The sequence below is a fragment of the Sander vitreus genome, chromosome 13, assembly GCF_031162955.1.
Source record: "Sander vitreus isolate 19-12246 chromosome 13, sanVit1, whole genome shotgun sequence".
Taxonomy (NCBI): domain Eukaryota; kingdom Metazoa; phylum Chordata; class Actinopteri; order Perciformes; family Percidae; genus Sander; species Sander vitreus.
This window is the reverse complement of record NC_135867.1, coordinates 14,835,734-14,848,620: the sequence shown is the minus strand read 5'-3', so window position 1 is coordinate 14,848,620 and position 12,887 is coordinate 14,835,734. Positions and strand designations below refer to the sequence as shown.

General features: G+C 39.9%; 2 protein-coding genes across 5 annotated transcripts; both read left to right on the top strand.

Annotated features, from left to right (window-relative positions):
- The first annotated feature begins 108 nt into the window (after positions 1–108).
- On the top strand, positions 109–5,193 carry haus1 (HAUS augmin-like complex, subunit 1). Its single transcript, XM_078266202.1, has 9 exons — positions 109–355; positions 460–634; positions 1,237–1,372; positions 1,504–1,638; positions 1,839–1,962; positions 4,313–4,378; positions 4,488–4,559; positions 4,928–4,975; positions 5,064–5,193. The coding sequence occupies exons 1-9, from the start codon at positions 335–337 to the stop codon at positions 5,106–5,108; spliced, it is 822 nt and encodes a 273-aa protein (XP_078122328.1). The 5' UTR covers positions 109–334; the 3' UTR covers positions 5,109–5,193.
- Positions 5,194–7,128: 1,935 nt separating this feature from the next.
- On the top strand, positions 7,129–12,865 carry eva1c (eva-1 homolog C (C. elegans)). Of its 4 annotated transcripts, none has more exons than XM_078266329.1 (8): positions 7,129–7,668; positions 8,722–8,921; positions 9,277–9,400; positions 9,643–9,795; positions 11,142–11,285; positions 11,929–12,006; positions 12,077–12,181; positions 12,276–12,865. In XM_078266329.1, the coding sequence occupies exons 1-8, from the start codon at positions 7,554–7,556 to the stop codon at positions 12,620–12,622; spliced, it is 1,266 nt and encodes a 421-aa protein (XP_078122455.1). In that variant the 5' UTR covers positions 7,129–7,553; the 3' UTR covers positions 12,623–12,865. The 4 variants fall into 4 exon arrangements, with proteins under 4 accessions (XP_078122455.1, XP_078122453.1, XP_078122454.1 ...); XM_078266327.1 differs by having other exon boundaries at positions 12,074–12,181; XM_078266328.1 differs by having other exon boundaries at positions 11,926–12,006.
- Positions 12,866–12,887: the final 22 nt, after the last annotated feature.

Sequence of the window (12,887 nt, the reverse complement as noted above, 5' to 3'; positions counted from 1 at the left end):
AACCGGAAAAAACTTTGTTAATATTTTCTGTTTACGTAATTCGTCACCTTGTTGGCTTTATTTATTCAAACCGTCATTTTATCGTCCATTTTTATTTATTATTTTCTTCGTCTGATGGATATATCTCTTCTCTTAATACATCCATGATGTATCCAGAGACGGTGGCTTTTTGATGTATCTTCACGTTGCCTTGTAACCCGGAAGTTATTAGAATGATTTTGGGTGGCGCGAAAACAGCTGAAAGTGAAAATTGTTGTTGTTTTTCTTAAGGGCTGCGGGGCCACCTAAAAGTTTTAGGTAGCTAGTTGTGGTTGCTGCTGCCTTTTCAGTCGCCATGTGTGAAAAGATAAAGAAGGTAACGTTAACATTCAGTGTCTTGCTAACATGCCTTTATAAGTTAATGCAGTTAGCTAGTTAGCAACTGCCCTGGCTTTAGTTAAACGTTACCCTTCTCCTCAGGTGAACAGCTGGCTCAGCGCAGTGTTTGGAGATCAGCCGGTGCCACACTTTGAGGTCAACACAAGGACTGTCGACATCCTGTACCAGCTGGCACAGTCCAGTGAAGCCCGGTGCAGTGACACAGCTCTCCTCACAGAAGACCTCAAACAGAAAGCATCAGAGTATCAGGCTGAGGGTGAGTCCGTAGTAGAGCTAAATGCAGTGCAATTCGGACTTCTAGTGTTGATGCAAAGTCGCTTTTAGTCGGTGATTTAAGCATATCAGGACCACTTATCTTAAAGGATAACTCCAATTTATTACAACTCGGTCCCTATTTGAGTAGGGTTTTCCCATCGTCATTTCCCTCAGTTAGGATAACATTGTACTCACTAAAGTAATAGCTGAAATCTAGAAACACAGTGACATCGCTGCAATACAGTGATGGGGCAAGACACACTATTAATCAGACAACTTGTAAACAAGCCACCCTTTAGCCTCTTTTTCCCGAACTGTCAGTAATGTTACTTCATTACACAGGAAAATATACAAGTGAAAGTGGGATCACTTGTGTTTCTTGTCCCATGGACTTCTTTTTAGCAATTTTCCACCCAGATCTCAGCAATTATTTTACGTAATGATGGCCAAAACTCTGGAAATAAGACCCGAGTTGTTACAAACCTTGGTGTCTTTACGTGCTTCACTTTACTGTGTGCAGTTTTGTCAAGTGTAATACACACATTCACACAGCAAACACATTCACAGCATTTTACAGAACTGAACTGTGTTTCCTCCGTTTAGGTGCTCATCTCCGTGATGTTCTTTTACAAGGTGTAGGTCTGTCCTGTGCAAGCTTGTCAAAGCCTGCTGCTGACTACTTGTCTGCTTTAGTGGACACTGCCATGGTACTTGGAGTCAGAGACACATCACTGGGCAGGTACCCTGTTGTTGCACTGTTGAAATTGTATGTCTATTTTATGTGTGTTTTTTCGACAGTAGTTTCCCTGATTAAAGACATGAGAGTTACCATTGAGAGGTTTCACAGTTGGATTTTTATGTCTCGTCTAGCTTTATGCCAGCAATGAACAACCTCACCAACGAACTGCTGGAAAAAGAGAAGTCAAACAGGAGACTTGAGAGGGAACTCAGGGCCCTCAGAGAGAGACTTGGTGTTACTTTGGTGCTGCGGAGCAACTTACAAGAGTAAGAACATGGATGCAGAGGATGATGACTTTAGCATGTTGATATTACTACTGCGTTGTACCATTGTTATAGTAAAAAACAAACACACAGTCCTGGGCTATGACATACTGTGTGTAGGCAAATCCAGTTACAACAGACATGAACCATTTGCCATCACATACTGTACGTCACCTGTAATCAGTGTTCTTTATTGTCTTCAGGGATATCAACAAAACTATCAAATCACAGTCAGTGGAGAGCGCTAAAGCGGAGGAGAGACTGCTCAACATGGATTTTGTGACGGCAAAGGTTAAAGAGCTCAGCAGCAGACGGGAGAGGGCAGAGGTATGTTGTGGTGTTATACCAGCTGCTATCTGTAACAGCTGCATAGTGCATTGAAGGGCTGATGCATGGTACAATATACTGTTATTGAAAATGATAAGGCAGTCGGAAAATGCCAAGATATGTAAGAGTTTTACATTTTGCCCTGGTATGGTCAAATATTCATATCTTAGCAGGAGGTTTGCTCTGGGTGAGAAAATTAAGCAAAATTGTTCTAATGACAACTTGCAATGCAGCCTGAAGAGGCATTCATTGTTGGTGTTCTCAGCCCACCAGTAAGAGAAAGTGGAAATCAACACAAGTCACACACAAAAACAACCATAAAAATACTCAATTAGTAGGGAGAAAGATGGAGAAAGATGGAGATGATGAGGATAGTCTTCTAGAAAACCCTCTGCAAGTACCTAGCAATGGGAAATAATTTATATCACACACTTAAGGTGCTCAAAATTGAGTGTCTTATAGCAAATATGCTTAATTATGTTGCCACTGAAAAATGCCAAAATGCTTTTAAAAATGTGCAGAAATTGCTCTCAAATAACCTCCTGGCATGCCACAGCCCTTTCCTCTGTGGAGTTTTATTTAGTTAACAAAGACAGACTGTAGTTTGACCTGGGTATAATGGGGGCATCAAGTTACTGCCTCTGGTTTACAGCACAGAGATGATGCTACAGACAGGTTCAACAGTTAACACCCTTGGTATCGTTGTGTGTGTGTGTGTATATATATACACACACACACACACACACACACTGCCCTACAAAGGCAAAAGACCTTAACTCGCCAGTGTGAAACTGAGAAAAATGAAAATGAAAAATGATAAAGTTATCTTAATGTCCTGACAATTGAGTTATAGGTATACTATTGTAATTTTCACATTTTGTAGTGTATACCTGTATTAATCTATCGACAAAAAAATGTTGAACTCAAATTTGACCTGTGACCCTTTTTTAGGAAGTTACTGTATTCTGCCTTAGCATTGCCCACAAAATGACAATCAGTCATACCAAGGCAAAAGACCTTAACTTCTATTTTATAGCACAATGTTATGATAATGATAACTTTTACTTAAAATGTAAGCAATATTAATCCTATTGGACTCACTATGATAAAAATGGCTTCACATTTATCAACATCATATGAAAATGATATATCAATAAATTTTTTATGTATTTCATACTAGTACCACACAGGCAGTCGCATGATTGATTCACACACTCTCTCTGACAGACGTCAGAATTAAGCATGAGAGTGTTTTGATGTTTTAATGCATATAAAGCATGTTCTTCTGTTTGGATATGAGGCACTAATTTAGAATCATTGCAAGAATGAAGACATGAACATTAAGATGCCATCATTCACGTGCATATAAAGTAGCCACACTGGTTTGTTTTGGTCTTATAATACATCCATAGATGCTCTGCAGAGATGTTGGTTAGTTTAGCCAGCAGTTAAGATGACAAGAATTTGTCCAAATTTCAAGAATTGTGGCAAACTAAGAAACAGTTAGACTACAAACCGACAGCTTTTGCTTTAGCTTGTTTGTCAAAATTCGCTATTTAGATTAGAGTAGAGCTGTGTTTGTGTAAACAGCGCGGTGGACGAGGGTGGACTGCACCCAGACAGAGATTGAAATATATCGCGTCCTACATGTGTATGCCTGTAGACAGGTGAGTGGGTATTAATACGTATTTACTTTTAGGTTTTATTGTAGCCTAATTACAGTAACGAGCGTAGCGGTATTCTTTCCCAGTCGTGTGTGTGTGTGTGTGTGTGTGTGTGTCGCATATACATACATACTACCGGTCAAAAGTTTGGGGTCACTTAGAAATTTCCATTCCAGACAGAATACCAGCTGAGATCAGTTGCATTGTTTTTTTTACTCAGGGCAGCAGTTTTCAGATTACATTATGTGCTTACATAATTGCAAAAGGGTTCTCGACTGTTGTAGAAAGAAGTGGCTGATCTTTAATGCAATATCTACATTGCCCATTATCAGCAACCATTCATCCAATGTTCCAAAGGCACATTCTGTTTACTAATCTGATATCATTTTAAAAGGCTAACTGAGAAAACATTGGCGAACCCTTTTGCAATTATGTAAGCACATAATGTAATCTGAAAACTGCCCTGGTTAAAAAAAACAATGCAACTGATCTCAGCTGGTATTCTGTCTATAATGGAGTGGAATGGAAAATTCTAAGTGACTCCAAACCGTGTGTGTGTGTGTATGTATATATATATATATATATATATATATATATATATATATATATATATATATATATATATATATATATATATATAAATCAGTTTGGTTGGCTGTTTTTATTCTCATCTATCAATCATGCAGGCTCAACTTGTATCCAGGAACATGGACAAGTCTATCACCCACCAGGCTATTGTGCAGCTTTCTGAGGTAATTTCAGCGGTTACACATGCAACACAGTCAAGCACCATTGTTATGAAAACATAACACTTTCTGCTTTCAGGGTTTAAAATGCTTCATCTTATTTTTCTCTCCGTAGGAAGCCACCGCGCTGAAACAAGAAATAATCCCTTTGAAAAAGAAACTGGAGCCTTATATGGACTTGAGCCCGGTACGTTTATTTTTAAAAAAAAATTTATTTAACCAGGTAGGCCGTTGAGAACAAGTTCTCATTTGCAGCAGCGACTTGGCCAAGAAAAGCATAGGTGTGCAAGACAACATACAGTTTCACATTCAATTCAATACAATACAATATTTGTTTGTCTTGTAACAGTCCAACAACAAAGTGCTTTCACAATATCCTAAATATTTTTATGATGGCCTTTTTTTTGTTAAGAAATGTAATGTTTATGTGTGTAAATTAGACTTTAATTAAAGCAACTTGACAGAAATGGGTGTATCATGTTTAGATATTTGGAAACAACTTTCTGTTTCTGTATTTGACTTTATGAAATGTTTTTACCGTCTAAACCACAACAGAGCCCATCTCTTGCTCAAGTGAAAATAGAAGAAGCAAAAAGAGAATTGGTGAGTATCTTAACAGTTTATTCGATGATGGCTGGGATGTGGCTGCTTACCTTTTTATTTTAATGCCATTGTCTTTCCCCAATTACAGGCTGCTATTGATTCCCAAATGGAGATGAATATGGATTTCAAGTGAAGATGTTTGTAATGTTAAAATGTTATCTGTTTTGAACTGTAAATGATCTGTGATTGAAGAATAATAAAGTCATTGTGTCTATGTATTGGTGACTCTTTGTAATGTTTTGCTGCAGCCAACCCCTGTCTGCCTCTAAAGACCGAAAAGCTTTAGTTTGGGAAGTTAAAGTCAAAAATAGTTCCCTCTGACAATCTGTCTTTCTGCATTTTTAACAGTTTTTACATATTTCTTCTGCTTTTAAATGTAATAAGTAAATAAAGCAACCTCCCTAGAGTGGACATGTGTTTTCCTCCACAGTGGATTTCTTTGAAGGAATTCTGCTTTGAAGGAAAACTTAAAATATTTTGATTTATGATCAATTCATGACACACCCGAGGAACCAAATGTAAATCAAGATCTTTCTTTTCTTTGGACCTATTCGGTTTATCTCCCCCTCTTCCTGTTTGCTGCAAAACATCATTAACACTAATCAAATGTTTTGTCTTTATTTTCTAGTATGCTATCTGATTGGGGGTTTGTCTTTTAACAACATGACATGTTTAAAATGTTCTTTGATCAAAGTCTGTCTGTCAAATGCATATTGATTATCCATCTGTCTGCCCAAGCTGAGAGAGTTGGGTTTATTTGATTTTTCTTTTTTAAACTAAACGCAATATGTTTTAGATTCTTTATGGCAACTTTGAAAAAATCTTTTCAGAAGTAACAAACACTTTACATTTAAATAAACACTAATAGTTGTATTATACATATGCTTATATCTAATTTCTACATTATTCTGAAGTGTAAAAACTGGAATTGTAGATTGCTGACAGGAGCCAGCCATGCGATGGGACAAAAAAAATGACATTACATAGTTTTTATAATTCTTATTTCTATAAGTTTACATGAGAACACACATCTACACACTGTATTTCAGAACTTCTTTTACCATAGCTCTAACATGAATCTAAAATGTTCTGAGTACATTTACTCAAGTGCAAGTTATACATTTTTTTTTTTTAACCTACATGGCTGTCTCTTGCCTTAAAAACAAAGTGGAGGAAACTTTCTGAGTTTGGCAACAAAATTCCACAGGCTTTGGAGGGATAACGGCACATGAAAGAGGTTTAGGAGCCACTCCCTGGGTGCCTAAAGCTAAAGTACAGAGAATGGAACCAACAAGGGGGACTGTTGTCCAGTTTGTATGCAAAATATCACCTCTTAGTTCGTCCCCCTGCCAGTCTTCCCCCAATGGAGCCGAGCATGGAGACCCCAACGTCTCTGTCAGTTTGACTGTTGTAAGTCTGTGCTGCAGTCTGACCCTGTAGATTGACTGGTTACCATGGAGTGGGTCATGGATGTGGGCCCGGGAGCAATTTACCCAGTAGGCCCCCTGCTTCATTCAAAGGCACCATGGTTAGGGCATCAACAGTTTATAAAAAGAAACAGAATCAAAATATCATCCCATTGAAGTCAACTTAGGACACACACTGACCCACACAAAGCATCATTAACACACTATGTTGTCTAGGTTTTGATCAGTGGCAGCTATCTTTGGCTTTTAATTTGAGGGTTGCTTTCTTAAACAAAAGATTTACCAATATGAGCTGTGCCACTCTGCCAGTATTTTTTCTAAGTCAAATACAGCAACCCGAAAAACGTTTTGAGTTAGATTTTTGTTTATTTGCACATGTTAATTCATATATGACATAGAAATGATATTGAAAATGAATGTGCAGAGAGAGGAAAAACTCCCCAAAGGGCTTATATGACCTCTACCTACACAGTATTTAAACATGTGTTATGACCTAAAAAAAACGTATATAAATGTGTCAGTTTATAGTAGTAGAAAGAAAGAAATAAGAGGAAGGAAAGCACAGAAGAAACCTCATATAAAGAAAGCATTTTGCCATAATCCAAAAAGTAAACATGTGTCTCATGGAGGGGGGCTGCCAGTGCGTCATACCATTGAGCGTGTCGCCGCTTTTGCCTTTAAACTAGTTGTAAATGCCACGCCCACACCATAATTCCCACTCAGCTGTTACTGTAAGTCGCTTTCAGTTTCCACATGCATCTATTCACAAATCTGCGGTGTTGAACAATAGGAGAGTCGGACTGGGAGTATCACGCGTCGGTTAATCATCTCGTCTATCAGTTTTGACCAACTTGTTGCGCAGCTGCTATTTCTAACCTGCTCTGTGGTCCATCGCTGCAGAGGAACAGGGGCTGCTCTTATTCACCAGCACACAGGCGCTGTTTTGTGCTTCATTGGTAATATTTTCTGTGAAAGAAGACAGATGGATGAAGCGATGGCTTTCCCTACTACTTTCTAACTACTTTTTTTTTTTTTTTTTTTTTTAACCAATGCGTAGGCCATAAGAAGATGACGCTTTTGTATGGATTTATATGAAGTCCAGCAGACTACAGTGAATTTTGCAGTCTCTTTAATATGATCTCAGAAACGGGATGCAAGTCATGAGCTGGACGCGTCCTTGCCACGGACTAGACTGGAGCCACAGCCTCTTCTACCTGACTTTACTCCTGTGGACCAGACGCATGACTGGACTGGCTGACTTTTCAAGTATGATAATGATGAAGATGGTGATGATGATGGTGCAGTGGAAGGAGGAGGGGGATAAATCAGGGTGACAATGGTTAAAGATTACAGAAAGTTGTTTCTTAGGTTTAGTATGCCCTGTTATAAGCTACAGTGGGGGAGTTAGGCATATTTGTACAGATCGTGTATGGTGTAAAAGATAAGGTGGTAATAGATTTTTTTACATTTTTTTTTTTTAACATTGTTCTTAAAATACCAGCCATTTGTCCCAAAGCATCTGTTTAAGATTTGGCACGGAACTGCACACCTGTCTGAGAAGGGGTTATGTAAAAGATACAGTGTAGAGGAGTAAAATACATGTTAGAGTTGTTGTTAACAACCAGCCAGTGGTTTTCCAATGTTTTATCTAAACTATCCATCTAATCAAATACAATCATTTCTGATTTCTGCAAAAATCCTTGACAAATAATGTAAACATCTTAAGATAAGGGACTTTGATATGAGGTAACTTAATCATACACTGCACACCAAGCAACAAAGGTGGGTCATATTAGGTGGAATGCCAGTTGGCGGAGTTTGCCACCCAGGAAAGAGATCTGGCAGTCAGCACTTTATTGGGTACGTTTTCAAAGCAACATGAGACACCTAACCGAGCTCCAAAGAGGCCAGACAAACTGATCCGAAACCACAGATGCAGTAGATTGAAAAAAACAAAACAAATGAAAGGTTTTCAATGTTAAAATCCTTTTCAATTTAGTTCATTAATATGTGACTATTTCTACCTCTGTAAGTAATAGTGGATTTAATGGGGCCCCTGGAAGCACACCCTCTCTTAGAGGGTTCCTGTGGTTGTCTATCCCTTATATGATTAAGTGGATTTAAAGGAGTACTCCAGCAATTTTATATTGTATATTAGTTAGAGCAGTTAGAGTTTAGGAGCTGATGACAACTACTGTATATTAACTATTTACTATTTCCACAGGCTGAGTAGTACTAATGTACTCATTGTGTGTCCCTTTAATGCATCTGTATGTTTCCATGTGCATTATAGCCTAACCAATGCCTTTTGTGTGACAGACTACCTGTCCAGGATCATCACCAGTCACTCCGCTCAAGCGTGTGACGGACAGCCTCTGCGACTCCACTGTCCACGTCATTCCACCATCTCCATCCAGTCTGCCTTCTATGGGAGCGGCGAGGCGCGGCTGTGTAGAGCAGGTCCGGACCCTCCGCTCAGAGCCCACAACCACAGCTGCTCAGCTTTTACTGCTCTACAGGTGCATTTTGTGTGTGTCAAATACAGCACTTTTTACTCTCACTGGGTCACTTGTGTATGCTGGTGTTCACCAGTTTTTAACTGACTTACTTGCAAAGATTTCTCCCCATATGTGTTTTAGTTTTGCCGTGAACACACACACAACCCTTAGATGAGCTGGCTGGTGAATGCAGCTGACTGTTTAATAGTAGATGTATTAAAGGCACAGCTCACTGTCTTACATTTGTCTGCCAGTTAGTGTGTCATTCTTTTTGCATCTGGTTTACATTGTGCCCACTGCGGAGTGTAGCCTCAAATTAATAGAGGTTAAAAATAAAAAAGGTAAATGCTGATTGTCCCTGGTGTTTGCTGTGCAGAAGCTGCTGTCGGAGTGTCAGAGCCACAGAGATTGCCAGCTGCCTGTCAACCACCTGCTGTTTGGGAAGGACCCCTGTCCTGGCACTACCAAATACCTCCATGTGGACTACAAGTGTAAACCAAGTGAGTCCAGCAGCTCTATTCCCATTTGTCCCTACCTTTTGTATTGTCACATCCCCTCCCAGTCAACTCAGGCTCGCTGTTTCAGCCTCAGTTTCTCTTACATTTACTGGTGGATGAGTATGAAATTACTACACAGCTATACACAAAAATCTCACCCCTTCCCCCCCATCCTAACCCCTCAGTTTCCCACTGCAATCACCCCCTTCACCTCTTCGTCCTCATTGATTCTTCCCTTCGCTCAGCTGAACACAAAAGACATGTGGTGTGTGAGGGGGAGACGATGATTCTGCGCTGTAAGCCGCCCAAAGTTCTGAACATCTATGCAGCTGTCTATGGGAGAAGTCTTGGCCAGACTTACACCTGCCCCTCACGCCTGACAAGACCACCCCCATTTGGTGAGTCAACGGGATATTCAGTATTCGCATATGGTGGTAACTAACAGATGATTCCTTTTGCAAGGAGAACAATTAAGCCAGGAATGTATGTATGTCTTCAGAAACTACTTTACATAGTGAAATAGGAAAGTTTTAGGAAGCTGTAAGTAATAGTTTTCACTACTCTGACAGTTTCCAACAGGCAAAATAAAGAAATTGTAACAAGTAAGACCATCACTATTTTAATTATAAGCATCTAGTGGTGTCTTTTTGCAGTTACGATGGTGTTTCATTAAGTCAGATTGCAGCTTTGAGCGCTGCTCAATGCTCAGGGGTTATGAACAATAGGGCTGTGTCACTCCCTATTTTCTATATACTGTAGTGCACTATATTTACTGTCCGACATTTGATTTGAGTGTCCGAATTCTGAGTAGTGCCCTCTAAAATAAGTAGTGTCGATGGCTCAGCAGACATTTTTATTTGTCATTGTAGGAAAATCCCAGATGTTACTAATAGCATTAACGATGGCTCTGTTATATCCAAGTGTCCCTGTAAACCAAAGCAGCTAAATAGAATTCAGCCGTTATTCATTTTTATTATTTACAACTTTTCCGACTGTGACATGCCAAGTTGTCTTCTGTGAAAAAGGCCTATGGCAGATGGTGACATACACCATACAATGCAAAGTGATGGGGGATTTAAGGGAAATGTGGCCTAAATTAAAGAGAAACAGGCAAAAACTACACAGTCTGCTTTTTTCACAGCAGATATTTTGACATGCCAAAGCAGAAAAAGCACAGGTGTAACTAATAACATCAATAATGGCTGCATTCATTTTGGGTGTGGCCCAACCATCGTTAATGTTACGGAGTACATCTGTGCTGTTCCTGGTATGACAAGTCAAAGTCTGCTGTAAAAAAGGCATGCATGAATGGTGTGAGATAAAGGCTAGATTATGTTGTCATTTGTTAGTAATTCTACCAAATGATACACATTTTACAGTGACATGACAGAATGCTTTAAAGTAACTTATATCAACATTGACTGCACACACTGCTATAGAATAAGCACATTTTGAGATGACATTAAACCAACACAGGTGCACTGAGTTAATATTTGCTGGGGGAAAAAAAAATCACATGGCTGCCAAAAAGGTGATTTCATTGTAGTTAAACTACAACCAAACTCAAAACCTTGAAACAGTGGTTTGGCTATTTCACAGTTAGACTGTGCACAGTCAGTGAACAAGTTGAGTGAGCATTACACACACACACACACACACACACACACACACACACACACACACACACACACACACAGGTTCCTTATTCCATTGGTTCTGAGTTTCTCTTTGCTGTTCCCTACAGAGTGTCTGAACCACGAGGCTGTACACTTGGTGTCCAAGTCCTGCTACAGCAAACAGAAGTGTGCTGTTGCTGTAAGCAACCAGACCTTTAGGGACCCCTGCTTTCCAGGAACCAGGAAGTACCTCAGTGTGGTCTATTCTTGTGGTAGGACTCTTTCTGCTTCTTCATTCACAAGATACAATTACTAGCCTGTTGATGAATTAGAGGTTTCAAAATAAGAAAGGGCTTTCGTGATATTATTATATACATAGCTCACATCATGTCTGTTTTTGTTTTTGCCTTATTCATTTGTAATTTCCTATTGTGGAACCTTATCTGCTGATCTCAGCCATCAGCTGTTTTTTATCATATCACACCAAATAACACAGTAGCAGGAAATAATTGTGAGCTCAGATTTGTGGGTTGAGGCTGGCATCCTGGTAAACTTCCTGCAATTGGCACAACTGCCAGTGAGGTCATGCAGCAACATTGTTCATATATCAACGTTTTGGAGATTTGACTTCAGCCTGGTTGACAGAATTCTTTTTGACTGGCTCTGTTGGCTCCATCTAGCACAGCACAGTTTGTGTCAACCTTGCAGACCAGTTGTCAACATAATTGGACAGAATATATTGATAATTTGAGAGTTACTCACTCCATTGCGGGCCCAGTTTGTGCAGATGTTGGTTGGGTGTGTGAAGTGGCGTGCTGATGAACGGTCAACTGTAGATCCACCAGTACACAGTCACAGAATCTGTAATAATTTGTCCACAGCAATATTAAGACTCTTCTGTTTTCCTTTCAGTAGTACCGCAGACTTTACTAAGAGAGGCAGACCCTTACATATTCAGCTCCACCTCGTCTCCTACTGTGGACACAGAAAAAGGTAATTCTGTTGCAATTCCAGGTTTTCTGTGCCATTTTATCTGACATCATAATTCTAAATGTTACAGCAGCTCCTCCTGCAGATCTGGAGGATCATTTCCCTAAAGGGTCAAGAAGGCCAGACAACTCAGGAGCAATGATGAGCACCTCTCTCCTGACCTTTGCCTACATCAAAGGTAACATTATTCATGCATGCATGCACTCATGAATGCACATATAAACCTTGTTTATTTCTGTTATACAAATCGTCTTTCTTCACTTCCTACACAGAGCATCCAGAAATGGCAGGGCTGCTGTTCACCTCCAGTGTGTGTGTTGGTCTTCTGCTCATACTGTTGGCTGTATCGGTCCGAGTGACCTGCAGAGCACGCCAGCTCGGAGATCACAGACTCGCACCCAAGTCTCATATCCAGGCTGTCAACTGCCAGGAGGAGGATGATGACGAAGAGGGAACAGAAAGCTCTTTAATCTCGGCCGCGGAAAGGAAGGCGATACACTGCTGGGAGGAAGGGACTTATGTGAGCGAGGCAGCCGAACGGGCCGAGAGGATTGAGCGCAGGGAGATGATCATACAGGAGATATGGATGAATGCCTATATGAATGGCAGCTCATGTTAACTAAACTGTGTGACCCATGGATGCTGTTCAGCACCTTCAGGATTTATTCAGGATTCTTAGCACTAGGTCCCAGCCTTTTTTGTACATTGTAAAGCAATTTGTCTCGTGTTTTGCCATATTTGCAGCTCAGTTTGTGAAGTGTAATATTTGGGTGAAACTGCAGTACTAGCCATTTTTAAAGGATCAACAGGATTTTAATGCTGTAAAATGGGAGCTCACATACATTCTGTAACTGTTTTAAATGTTTTTATTCACATCCACCAAC

What these genes read in the sequence shown, in the direction of transcription:
- haus1 (XM_078266202.1), top strand. Translation starts at nt 335, where the DNA reads ATGTGTGAAAAGATAAAGAAG. An exon ending in ATCAGAGTATCAGGCTGAGG is followed by an intron (nt 635 to 1,236) that starts GTGAGTCCGTAG and finishes TCCTCCGTTTAG; the next exon opens with GTGCTCATCTCCGTGATGTT. An exon ending in CTTATATGGACTTGAGCCCG is followed by an intron (nt 4,560 to 4,927) that starts GTACGTTTATTT and finishes AAACCACAACAG; the next exon opens with AGCCCATCTCTTGCTCAAGT.
- eva1c (XM_078266326.1), top strand. Translation starts at nt 7,554, where the DNA reads ATGCAAGTCATGAGCTGGACGCGTCCTTGCCACGGACTAGACTGGAGC. An exon ending in TGGACTGGCTGACTTTTCAA is followed by an intron (nt 7,669 to 8,721) that starts GTATGATAATGA and finishes TTTGTGTGACAG; the next exon opens with ACTACCTGTCCAGGATCATC. An exon ending in CAGCTTTTACTGCTCTACAG is followed by an intron (nt 8,922 to 9,276) that starts GTGCATTTTGTG and finishes TTTGCTGTGCAG; the next exon opens with AAGCTGCTGTCGGAGTGTCA.